The 13,034-nt window shown below is 36.0% G+C and overlaps 1 protein-coding gene across 1 annotated transcript in view; it reads right to left on the minus strand.

The window, feature by feature from the left end:
• Window positions 1–13,034, minus strand: part of UGGT2 (UDP-glucose glycoprotein glucosyltransferase 2) — a 142,106-nt gene that overhangs the window by 97,658 nt on the left and 31,414 nt on the right. The window contains exons 8-11 of the mRNA XM_068984374.1: window positions 9,516–9,616; window positions 5,578–5,677; window positions 4,257–4,317; window positions 631–722 (exon numbers count right to left, since the gene is read on the minus strand). Coding sequence (XP_068840475.1) covers window positions 631–722; window positions 4,257–4,317; window positions 5,578–5,677; window positions 9,516–9,616 — 354 coding nt within the window. The remainder of the gene's footprint in view (window positions 1–630; window positions 723–4,256; window positions 4,318–5,577; window positions 5,678–9,515; window positions 9,617–13,034) is intronic.

Here is a 13,034-nt window from a genome sequence, read left to right on the forward strand (position 1 = left end):
TGGAGAAGACTCTTGAGAGTCCCTTGGACTGCAAGGAGATCCAACCAGTCCATTCTGAAGGAGCTCACCCCTGGGATTTCTTTGGATGGAATGATGCTACAGCTGAAACTCCAGTACTTTGGCCACCTCATGCAAAGAGTTGACTCATTGGAAAAGACTCTGATGCTGGGAGGGATTGGGGGCAGGAGGAGAAGGGGACGACCGAGGATGAGATTGCTGGATGGCATCACTGATCGATGGACATGAGTCTGAGTGAACTCTGGGAGATGGTGATGGACAGGGTGGCCTGGCGTGCTGTGATTCATGGGGTTGCAAAGAGTCGGACACGACTGAGCAACTGAACTGAACTGAACTTGTCAATTAAAGACAGTTTCAAATAATAGGACAAGAATAACTCTAGGATTCAGAAACTTCAATTTTATCATCTGAATAAATTTCTCCAAGGTTTCTTTCAGCTCTGATATTCAAAGACACTTAGAATATTCTATCAAAATAACAGAGTTGCTTTGCAAAATCAAATAGATATATTTGCTTTAAAGTGAATATCTGCATTTCAACAAATACTAAATTCAGAACAAAAGTGCACCTTTACACATAAACCAGAGTTTGTATCAGTAATTTAATACTTACCTAAAAGGATCATAGGAATCCATATCAACATGAAGTCCATTTATATACAGACCAGCATCACCTGGCTGAATATCAAATTTATCTTGAAGATGCTGGAAATAGAGAAAATAATTAACCAAATGATATAACAATAGTTGATCTGCGTCAGGAGTTGGCAAACTATTTCTATTGAGTTGGACAGCAAATATTTTTCGGTTTGCCAACTACTCAACTCCATCCTGCAGCACAAAAGCACCACTTATAATCAACAAATGAGCATGATTATGTTCTAAAAAAACTTTCATGCATTATGACAGGCTGCAGCCCATATCTGGCCTTTGGGTAGTACTGCCCACACTTGATGGGAATCTTATAAAAGGTTAGAGAGACAATACTTGAGTATTTTGATTTTGTAATATGTGATATTAATTTCCTAATGCTACAACTACTACTTACCTATTACATTTTATACTGTATGTGCATGTGCACACAAACACTTAGCATTTGACAGCTGGCACATTCCTATTCTTTGATAGCCCAGAACTCAAAACTTTGGTGTGTGTGTAAAGATTTAGCAATTACTCTAAATTCATAAGTTTCCATGAAAGAAGTGTTTCAATGTTCACTTTTAGTTAACTAAAACTTAACTTTTTTAATTGACATAAATACTGATATAAAAATTCTAATATCTTATGCTTTCAAATGTTATCAAGAATTTTTATAATTTTGATGTATTTTTTCTTCTACTTGAGAGTAAACAGGTTTTAACGTTCAAGTGAATAAACTTTTCCTGACTTTGTTACTGATTTCTAGTTTGCACTGAGACTGAGAATTTTTTCCTATTTATTCCACTTTCTGGAATTTTTGCAATTACTACTTTCCCTTGGTCTTCTATATCTTTACTTACTTTCTGACCATTTCATTAGTCTTAGAGAGGTAAATTATACTTCTCCTTCCATTTCCTGTAGTTTGTTTCATGATGGTGCTGCAGTGTTTTGATGTAAAGATATCTTAAACTTCTCTATTTTCATTAGGAATTGTATCCGTTAGTGTTATAAAGGGCCATTTTTTGTCATTAATATTTTTATTTTTATTGTCATTAATATTTTTAGAACAGAATTTGGCTTCATGGCATTTTAAGATCATACCCTTAGAACATAGTATTTGCTTGATATACCTTTGCACATTCTTTCATTTTTGACATTTCTGAATCGTTAGGGGTTTTTATTTCACATACAAACATTAGGTGTCTGTTTCACACCTAATGAAACAAACAGAAAAATTCTGCTAATATGTTAAGCTTATTTACATTTACTGATATCCTAGACTTGGTTAGCCTCAAATGGGATTCTTTCATGCTGTTTACTCTTTCAAGATGCATCTTTAAAGTTCTCTTTTTTTTTTTTTTCTTGTTCACTCAGCTCTCTTCATGCTTCGGAAGATTTAGACTCTTCTCTACTAGTTACTATCAAACGTGTATATTTATTTAATACCCTCCATCATCTTTTTAATCAATAGCTAATGATTTGTTACAAAAAATAATAGAATAAGCCTTTAAACTTTTCCTGCTGCTTTTCCTCTTGGACAACCCAATTTTACTCAATAGTTTTACAGTCATTAGTGGTTAGTCGAACCCAGGTCTCCCACGTTGCAGGCGGATTCTTTACCATCAGAGCCACCATGGAAGCTCAAGAATCCCATTTGGTCTTTCCAATTATCTCTTTTATTTCCACAATATCACCTCTTAAACCTCACGAAACTCTTCAGCCTCTGGAATCAAAATCACACAGAGCAAAGCTTTGATGACCAGGAACACCCATTTTGGACTCTTAACTGAGCAAAAAATAAATTGGATTATGTGATGCCACTGATACACTGGCATTCCTTTCTTTTCCCTTCTTTCCCAATCTCTCTTCCTTCTTGTAAGTGGCATTATTCAAAAAACAAGAATTCTTATAAAAAATGCATTTTGCTTGAAGAATGGTGAGAGCAATTAGGAAAATTACAGAAAGGAGTAATACTTAGTTTTAAAGGATAAGCAAGAATTTGTTAGGTGGTCAGTGAAGCAAAGAACATCCCAGGAAGGGATGATGTGCTGTGGCTTCTATCATTTGGTCTCCAATGAACCATGCATCTACTTCATTATCATCATCAAAACAGCCTGTATTTACTAAGAGCTTATTCTGTCTTGGTGTGACGGACACTGTTAACTGGCTAACCTAGCATCATCTCTGGGCCACTTCTCCTCTGACTGCCTCAATTACTAGAAAAGTAAAAGACACTTGCTCCTTGGAAGAAAAGCTATGACCAACCTAGACAACATATTAAAAAGCAGAGACATTATTTTGCCAACAAAGGTCAGTCTAATCAAAGCTATGATTTTTCCAGTAGTCATGTATGGATGTGAGATTTGGATTACAAAGAAATCTGAGCACCTAAGAACTGATGCTTTTGAACTGTGATGTTGGAGAAGACTCTTGAGAGTCCCTTGGACTGCCAGGAGATCCAACCAGTCCATCCTAAAGGAAATCAGTCCTGAATATTCATTGGAAGGACTGATGCTGAAGCTGAAACTCCAATACTTTGGCCACCTGATACAAAGAACTGACTCACTGGAAAAAAATCCTGATGCTGGGAAAGATTGAAGGCAGGAGGAGAAAGGGACGACAGAGGATGAGATGGTTGGATGGCATCACTGACTCAATGGACATGAGTTTGAGTAAGCTCTGGGAGTTGGTGATGGACAGGGAAGCCTGGCGTGCTGCAGTTTATGGGGTCGCAAAGAGTCAGACCCGACTGAGTGACTGAACGAAACAGCACTTTTCTAGTTCCCTCGTAGCTAGGAAGAACCACATTACAAAATTCTGGCCTATGAGACAGAAGTGAAAGTTGGCTGAAGTGTTCTAGGAAGGCTTTAGTCAAGATGAACATGGTTGATCTTCCTACCTCTTTCTGCTTCAAATACAGATAAGCAGTTTGGAACTGTGGCAGCCATTTTGCAACCATAAAAGAAAAAAAAAAAAACATGTCTGTGGCAACCTACTTTGAGACTTCTTTTTAATGTGAGAAAAATGAACTCCTACTGTTTAAGGCCCTGTGTGCCTGGCATTCTATTACTTAAAGCCAAATTAAGTCCTATGTAACAAAGCCAGGCAGTGTTCTCAAGCACTCCCTTAGTATTTACACAATTAGGATCACTTAGAGTCTTGAGGTAGGTAATTTAAGAGACCATTTAGCAGAATCTTATCAAATTTATGATCAGTTGTGTACTATATGCTATAGGATTTAGTAACAGTCCAGTGGTTTAAATTTTTCTCAATCTTCACAAGCTTTTAGGCAAAACTTTTATAGAAAACAGAAGAATTATCTCATGGCCTTTATTCTCTATTTTGTGAAGAAAACCATATAGCATGGGCAGAAAATTTGGAGTATGTAAGGTTAATGAGAAAGTAAGTAGGATCTATGTCAGGAAAGATTGGACAGAATAACAAACTGTATATAAAGCAGACAATATAAAAATGGAACAGCCTGTTTTAATCATCAAAAAGTACAAGCTAATATTTTTTCTATGAAAATTAAAGATCCAAAGTCTAAAATACAGTGTTATTAGTTTAGTAAATTTCTTTAAAAAAGGAGTTCAAACTAACCTTTTGATTTTCCTGTATTTCCTCCCTCATAAGCTGATTTACAGCAATTCTGGTCAGAGATCTGGGAACATAAATAGAGATACAATTCATTCTTCCTTAAATGTTTAGGACTAAACTATGATTCAATGCAAGATAATACTCTGGATGAGAAACTAAAAATTCTAAAGGCATTATAACTGAGAAGCACACATTTCCATACAGCCTATGTGATGGATGGAACAATGGCTTTCACTTGACAAGGTATTTGATTCATGTGGAACAGAGACTGTAAAAAAGTTCATGCACACCCACGGCATGCATTATATACTATCAGGGCTTGTTTACTACTAGGTATTTATTTTTCAAGTATTCTTGATTGAAAATGTTATTTTGTGTTGTTTTGCCCATAGGGAGAAATTCTGCATGAAATTACCACTGTCATTATATGTGTTGCTGCAAATAAGAAATTTTAGAATATTTTTACATAAAGAATTTTGGTTAAGCTGGGATCTATACTGGAGCATATAAGCTCTAAAATACTGATAATATTGACTTCATATATTTACTCTTGAAGAGCTTATAACTCCTTTATAATTTAAAAACAGCACAAATGTTTTTTAAATAAGTCTATTGATTATATTTATTTGACCTAATAACGCCTAAGAATGCTTAGTTATTTATCTGCCAATTTTATGCATAGAAGAAAGATTTAAAAGTTAAAAGACTGTTAATTCAAAGTTGACATTAAGTAAAACTCAAACAGAAAGGGTATCTTAAAACAACCCATAGTAAGTGTGTATTCTTTCCTAAAATTTGGCAGCATTTGAGATAAAACTGCAACTGAAAATTTGATAATACAAACTTTTTCATTCACTTATCAAGTATTTCATTTCAATGAACATTTCCTGGTTGTCTACCGAGTGACTTTTTTTTTAAGAAAAATAAAAACCTTTTATTAAGTCTGAACATAGAGATAAGATTTTTAGCTTTGAGCATTAATTATGGCTGCGCCATTGATGGGGTCTGGAGGAAACCAATTCAATCTGTTTCATTCTCAGACTGAGGAAGCTTCCACAAGTTCATGGTGTAATGAATTATCAGAGTAACTGGAGAGATGTGATGAAGAGTTCTATTTTGTAGTATGTAACAACACGCATGCACAAGACAATATTTTGCTCTAGTTTAAAAACCCCAATATATAGAATAGAGACCCTCATTTTACAAACACTATAGAAACCAGAATTAACTGACATCATTAGGTTGAATGAAATCAGCCATTTTCATAAAATTTATTTAATGGAAAGAGTCCTGGCTTTCATCCCATCAATAACCTTTAATATACCTGGCTTTTATGGGGAAGTTCTGTGAAATGTCTTTCATTAATTTTATGGCATCATAAACTTGAGTGGACATTATTTGAGAAGCTGCTTGAAAACTAAGATCTGGAAGAAAAGAAAATATCATTAAAGAAACTGACATGTTAGACCTTAATAGATATTTCCATGTAATTTAAATAACCCTTCTTACCATGCATTCATATATAGACACATTAAAAAACACTCATACTTACCATTATTCAGAACTTTTAAATGAAATGGAAAGCTATCACTTCTATCCAATTAAGATAAGTTTTACACTTACCTTTACTGATAAAATCTGAGACAGTGTAAATAACAAGTAAATAAATATAATATTATCAGAGTCCATTACCAGCTTTTGCTTTTTTCTAAACTGTTCCATACCTAGATGACTCAAATTGTTATTTAAGTCTTTCACTTTGCCTCTCAAATCCAGATTCTCATATTTTTAACTGTCTTCTTGGTTTTACCACTTGGATACTTCAAAAGCAGCATGTTCAGTAACAAATTTGTGATATTCCTGCCCAACTTTGTCCAAATCTAGCCCTCTTTGGTCTTCTCTTTACAACAAATTCACCACTGTCCATCCAGCTGGGTAAACCATGAATCCAGCAGTTGTTCCTGGTGTCTCTTCTCCCTCACACTCCATTTTCAGCATTCATAAAGGTCTTTGATACTCTCTCTAAATAAGCTACCCTCGAATTTATTCCAAACCTTTCTCAGACCTCTATTCAATTACCCCTTCTTGAGGAAGCCTCCTTTTTCTGTTACCCCTTCTCTGCCCCATCTCACCACTCAGATCTTCCTGACATATGCTTTTCTTAATTTTTTGTTCCTTTATTCTGCAGCAATTGTGATAGTGATTTTTACACTGGTTTTTAAAATTGTTTATGTTTATCCAACATCCTTTGAAGAAACATGATGTCTGTTTTAGCTCTTTTTACCTTTGGAATATGTGTTTTTCAAAGTGTCAGTTGCAACCCATTAGTTAGTAGTGAAATCAGATTAATGGGTAATGTGAAGGTTTTTTTAATCACATGAAACAGGGTATAATAAAAGAAAGTTTTATCAGAATTAATAAAATGTAGTATTTGGCTCCCCTGAGAGCTCAGTTGGTAAAGAATCCACCTGCAATGTAGGAGACCCTGGTTTAATTCCTGGGTAGGGAAGATCCGCTGGAGAAGGAATAGGCTACCCACTCCAGTATTGTTGAGCTTCCTTTGTGGCTCAGCTGGTAAAGAATCAGTCTACAATGAGGGAGACCTGGGTTCTATCCCTGGTTGGGAAGATCCCCTGGAGAAGGGAAAGGCTACCCTCTCCTGTATTCTGGCCTGGAAAATTCCATGCACTGTATAGTCCATGGGGTCACAAAGAGGCAGACACACTGAGCGGCTTTCACTTTCACTTCTAGTAAACATATATGGGGCTTCCCTGATGGCTCAGATGGTAAAGAATCTGCCTGCAATGCAGGAGACCTGGGTTTCATCCCGGGGTTGGGAAGATCTCCTGGAGAAGGGAATGGCTACCCAATCCAGTATTCTTGCCTGGAAAAAGCCAGGGACAGAGGAACCTGGTCAGCTACAGTCCAGGAGGTCACAGAGACTCGGACACGACTGAGCGACTAACACACATATACACACACAGCAAGCATACATATCTGTAGTGAAGTTTTTTTTTTTTAGTTTTAAGTGTATCTATGTATTAACACATTATATATTTGTTGTATGGGTCTTGATATAAAATATATTTCCTAATCCAGGTATCAGCCAAAAATCATAAAACTATGGTTGTAGGGACATTACTGACTCCTAGCAGAAATTCAATAAATATTTGTTAAATAAATCAAAAAAGGAAAAGAAAAGGTCTTGATCACTTCCCTTCTCCTGAATCTATTTCCTTGGCTTCTGCGACGTGCTCTTCTATCTCTCATCATCATCATTCCATTGTGTCTACTTGTCCCACATAAATGAGCAAACAGACTTTCCCTTGTGCACTAATTTGGTTACTCTGCACCTTCAGTTAGCACCTCCACCTTCAAAAACCTCTAAGCTAACATTTTGCACTTTTAAAACCTTCTCCGTATAAGGACTTTGTATTCACTCCACCACTGGAACTGGTCCTCTGGATATGTCACAATTACTTCAAGTCCATTTTTTAAACACCAGTCTCATTATTTCTGAGCCCTGTATTCAACCCTAAGCCTGTTTTATATTCTCTTTACAGAGGCTCCAAGCTGGAAATTTTAAAGTCATTTTTGAGTCTTTTAATCTCCTGAATACTTGCTAAATCCAGCCTGCCCATCTATGCCTCTACCACAGCAAAGGTTCTGTCTCTCACTATACTAATTCAATGATGTCTTAACTAGACTTCCTATTTCTAGTCCATCTGAATATACCTTACACAGACATTACGGAGGTTAATTAAGACTAAGCTAACTATGCATGTTCTCTGTTTACCAGTCTTTAAAAGCACTCTATCACTTACACTTTTCTAAATTATGGGTACCCTGGAGAACACTTTGGGTTTCCCTGGTGGCAAGCAACAGTCTACTTTCTTCTCCAAAATGTTCTCCACCATGCCCTCCTTCAGGGGATCTTCCCAACCCAGGGACTGAACCCAGGTCTCCCATATTGCAGGTGGAGTCTTTACTGTCTGAGCCACCACCACGACCACCACCAACAGTGTGCATCCTTAGTCCCGTCCATGGGGTTGCAAAGAGTCAGACACGACTAAGCATGCACATTGTTGTTGTTGGTGGTGGCTCAGACATTAAAGAATCCACCTGCAATATGGGACACATGGGTTCAATCCCTGGGTTGGGAAGATCCCCTGAAAGAGAGCATAGTGGAGAACATCTTGGGAGAAGAAAGTAGACTGTTGCCTGTCTACAGCTGGAATAGTTGGAGAGTCATGGAAAGTGGCTGAATATGGGTATGTTGGTTTCTTTTGTGGGGTGAGGAAAAAACGCTATAACTGATGGTGTGTGCTGTGCTAAGTTGCTTCAGTCATGTCCGACTCTGTGTGACCCTATGGACTGTAGCCTTCCAGATTCCTCTGTCTGTGGGATTCTCAGGCAAGAGTACTGAAGTGGGTTGCCATGCCCTTCTCCAAGGGATCTTCCCAGCTCAGGGATTGAACCCGCAGCTCCTGCATCTCCTGCATTGCAGGTGGTTCCTTTACCACTGGGCTACCAGGGAAGCCCTAAAACTGAATATGGTGACAGTTAAAAATCTCTAAAAATATACCACACTTAATTCTACTCTTTAAATGGTGAACTGTATAATGCATCAAGTATATTTCAATTGGCTGTTGTATTAAAAGAAGTTGATGAGATGTGATAAAACTTATGGATTCCACAGAAAAAGGACATCCCTATGATCCACTAGAAATTATAAATAAAATAGAAAATTACAAACTGAAAAGGAATTACAGTTTAATCCAAACTAAATTTTGGTCTCAAAATACCTGCTTATAGGATCTCAGTACAGAAGCTATTTTGAGGTCATAATGAAATATGCAATGGTCTCTAAAGATCAAAATTTTAAAGAGAAGAAAACTAAGATTTAGTTCTGATTTCTCTTAACTTACTAATCAGGATTTTTAACCACTGCTGTAGATACCCTGAAACAGTTTAATACTGGACAGGAACATACAAGATAACTCATACATACTTTAAAAATGATTAGATAATATCAGATAACTGCATATCATATAATTTTAAATCTTCCAGAGATAAAATATAACTTACTTGATGAATAACATTTCAATTAAATTTTATGTCCACAAAAAGCAATGCATAGTCACATAATTAGTAATTATTATTGCCTAAGAAATAATTTACATCATGTTATATAAAAGCCTATTTAACAAAACAGAGATCAGTTACCAATATGCTATTTTAACATAGACTGAAATACTGTACCTTGTAGTTCCCAAACTTTCAAAGGCATCATTTCTTTATTACTCTCAATCAGGTATTTTTGGAATGCTGTCAGATTATCTCTAAGATCTGAATATCTTTCTCTGTATTAGAATATTAAGTAATGTTAATTATCATCATGTATTATAAACTACTATTATACAAGCAGTATATTTTTGAAATTATCTCTTCCTAATACTTAAGACACAAACTAATGGTTCAAGATAATAACAATTATGCAGCTACAGTGACAGAATTTAAAAATATGGAGGGAGACATGCATGTCTTCTTTTAATCAATGTATAAAACAAAACAAAATATGGAGATATACACTGTCATTTGTTAACATTACCTATAAGGGATCCAAGGGTGAGGATAGAATTATTAGTTTTTATGTTATACACTTTTTCTTTAACATTTTATAAATTGCAAGTCTTGCTTTTATAATTAAAAATAAACACTATTTTATAAAGAAAGACATCAATGCTTCCCATAAAATTTTAGTTTATTTCTGAAAAGTTCCATCTTTGAAACTTATAAAGAAAACTTATATAAGATAATTTTGCCCAATTAAACATATCCACATATTCTTACAATTCGCTGATCATGATTATTCGTTGGATCATGGAAAAAGCAACAGAGTTCCAGAAAAACATCTACTTCTGCTTTACTGACCATGACAAAGCCTTTGACTGTGTGGATCACAACAAACTGTGGAAAATTGTTAAAGAGATGGGAATACCAGACCACCTGACCTGTATCCTGAGATTCTGTATTCAGCTCAAGAAGCAACAGTTAGAACTGGACATGGAACAACAGACTGGTTCTAAATCAGGAAAGAAGTATGTGAAGGCTATATATTTTCACCCTGATTATTTAACTTATATGCAGAGTACATCATGCGAAATGCTGAGTTGGATGAAACACAAGCTAGAATCAAGACTGCCATGAGAAATGTCAACAACCTCAGGTATGCAGATGACACCATCCTTATGGCAGAAAGCGAAGAAGAATTAAAGAGCCTCTTGATGAAAGTGAAAGAGGAGAGCGAAAAAGTTGGCTTAAAACTCAACATTAGGAAAACTAAGATTATGGCATCTGATCCCATCACTTCATGGCAAATAGATGGGGAAACAGTGGAAACAGTGACAGACTTTATTTTGGGGGGCTCCCAAATCACTGCAGATGATGACTACAGCCATGAAATTAAAAGATGCTTACTCCTTGGAAGGAAAGTTATGACCAACCTAGACAGCATATTCAAAAGCAGAAACATTACTTTGCCAACAAAGGTCCATCTAGTCAAGGCTATGGTTTTTTCTAGTAGTCATGTATGGATGTGAGAGTTGGACTATAAAGAAAGCTGAGCACCAAAGAATTGATGCTTTTGAACTGTGGTATTGGAGAAGACTCTTGAAGAGTCCCTTGGACAGCAAGAGATCCAACCAGTCCATCCTAAAGGAGATCAGTCCTGAATATTCATTGGAAGTACTGATGCTGGAGCTGAAACTCCAATACTTTGGCCACCTGATGTGAAGAACTGACTCTTTTGAAAAGACCATGATGCTGGGAAAGATTGAAGGTGTGCAGACAAGGGGATAACAAAGGATGAAATGGTTGGATGGCATCACTGATTCAATGGACATGGGTTTGGGTGGACTCCGGGAGTTGATGGTGGACAGGGAGGCCTGGCGTGCTGCGGTTCATGGGGTCACAAACAGTTGGACATGACTGAGCGACTGAACTGAACTGAGGTATTCTTAAAGACTGGCAAATAATAATGCAGAAGAATGGCATTTTACCATACCTATAATTAAAATTATCTTATTCTCCAATCTCTCATGAATTCAACACATAGTACCACTTCCTATTATTAGAGAGAATTCTTTTTTAAAAAGTTTACCTAGCTACTGGCACAATTTATAAATAAATTTTGTATTCTCAACAGTAAGGAGAAAGGAGTATTTTAAAGTGAGAGGAAAACTGTGTATACAGAACACACACACATAAATAGATTAATCTCATAGTTAACAGTAATACATGTACTGCAATGTCCTATGTTGAAATTTTACTCCAATGTGGGACTATATTTTGAAAACTAATCAAGACTACCCTCACAGTGAAAAAGCAACAGAACTTCTTTGAAAAGAGGTTCACTATGAATTTACCACTCCTTTCACAACATTTTGTTACAGAGTAATATTAAGTTTGTAAGAGCTGTTGTGTTGCTTTTCATGTTTAATCATAACCTTAATGATAATTTTCACTGGTAAAATTATGTATGTAATCCAGGCAAAAAGACATTATTCATAAAACACCTCAAAGCAAAAGCTTTTTGCTTAAATCAATTATGTAAAACCTGGGTACTTCCTCTCCAAAAAAACTAATATCCCAGGGTTCCAAAGGCTTTTTGGAATATGAGCAATTTATTCCCCAAAATAGTTATGTTTAAGAAAGTATGGATTCTATGATGTGAGACATAGCTGGAAATGGGATAAAAATGTTATCTACTAAATAAAAACCTTCCTTAAATCCATTTTACAAGAAGCATTAACAGGTTACAAGCATACAATTTGTTCAGCAAACTACAGAAATGTAACTCAGTCATCTGTATAAAGCAGTATAATGTCCAAAAATGTTCCCCTTGCTCTGTACAATTATCTCCTCACAGAAATGACGTAAGTGTGCTTTATACATATTTGTAATATTATATAAAAACCAGAATTGAAAGAGACACGTGTACCCCAATGTTCATCGCAGCACTGTTTATAATAGCCAGAACATGGAAACAACCTAGATGTCCATCAGCAGATGAATGGATAAGAAAGCTGTGGTACATATACACAATGGAGTATTACTCAGCCATTAAAAATATATTTGAATGAGTTCTAATGAGGTGGAGGAAACTGGAGCCGATTATACAGAGTGAAGTAAGCCAGAAAGAAAAACACCAATACAGTATACTAACACATATATATGTAATTTAGAAAAATGGTAATGATAACTCTGTATGTGAGACAGCAAAAGAGACACAGATGTATAGAACAGACTTTTGGACTCTGAGGGAGAGGGAGAGGGTGGGATGATTAGGGAGAATGGCATTGAAACATGTATACTATCATGTAAGAAGCGAATCGCCAGTTCAGGTTTGATACAGGATACAGGATGCTTGGGGCTGGTGCACTGGGATGACCCAGAGAGATGATATGGGGAGGGTTGTGGGAGGGGGGTTCAGGATTGGGAACTCATGTACACCCGTGGCGGATTCATGTCAATGTATGGCAAAACCAATACAGTATTGAAAAGTAAAAAAAAAAAAAAAAATTTGGAAAACAATTATGTTCAAAATTTAAAAATAAATGGGAAATATATGCCTTAAAAAGAAAAAAAAGAATTAAAGATATTAATAAAAATGGTTCTTTATTTTTAATTAATTTTGCCTTTCTAATTGAATCACAAACTTGCCCTTCTTATTAATAAGGAAAACCACACATAAAACTAAAATTCCCATCCATTAACATT

The sequence above is a fragment of the Capricornis sumatraensis genome, chromosome 12, assembly GCF_032405125.1.
Source record: "Capricornis sumatraensis isolate serow.1 chromosome 12, serow.2, whole genome shotgun sequence".
NCBI lineage: Eukaryota > Metazoa > Chordata > Mammalia > Artiodactyla > Bovidae > Capricornis > Capricornis sumatraensis.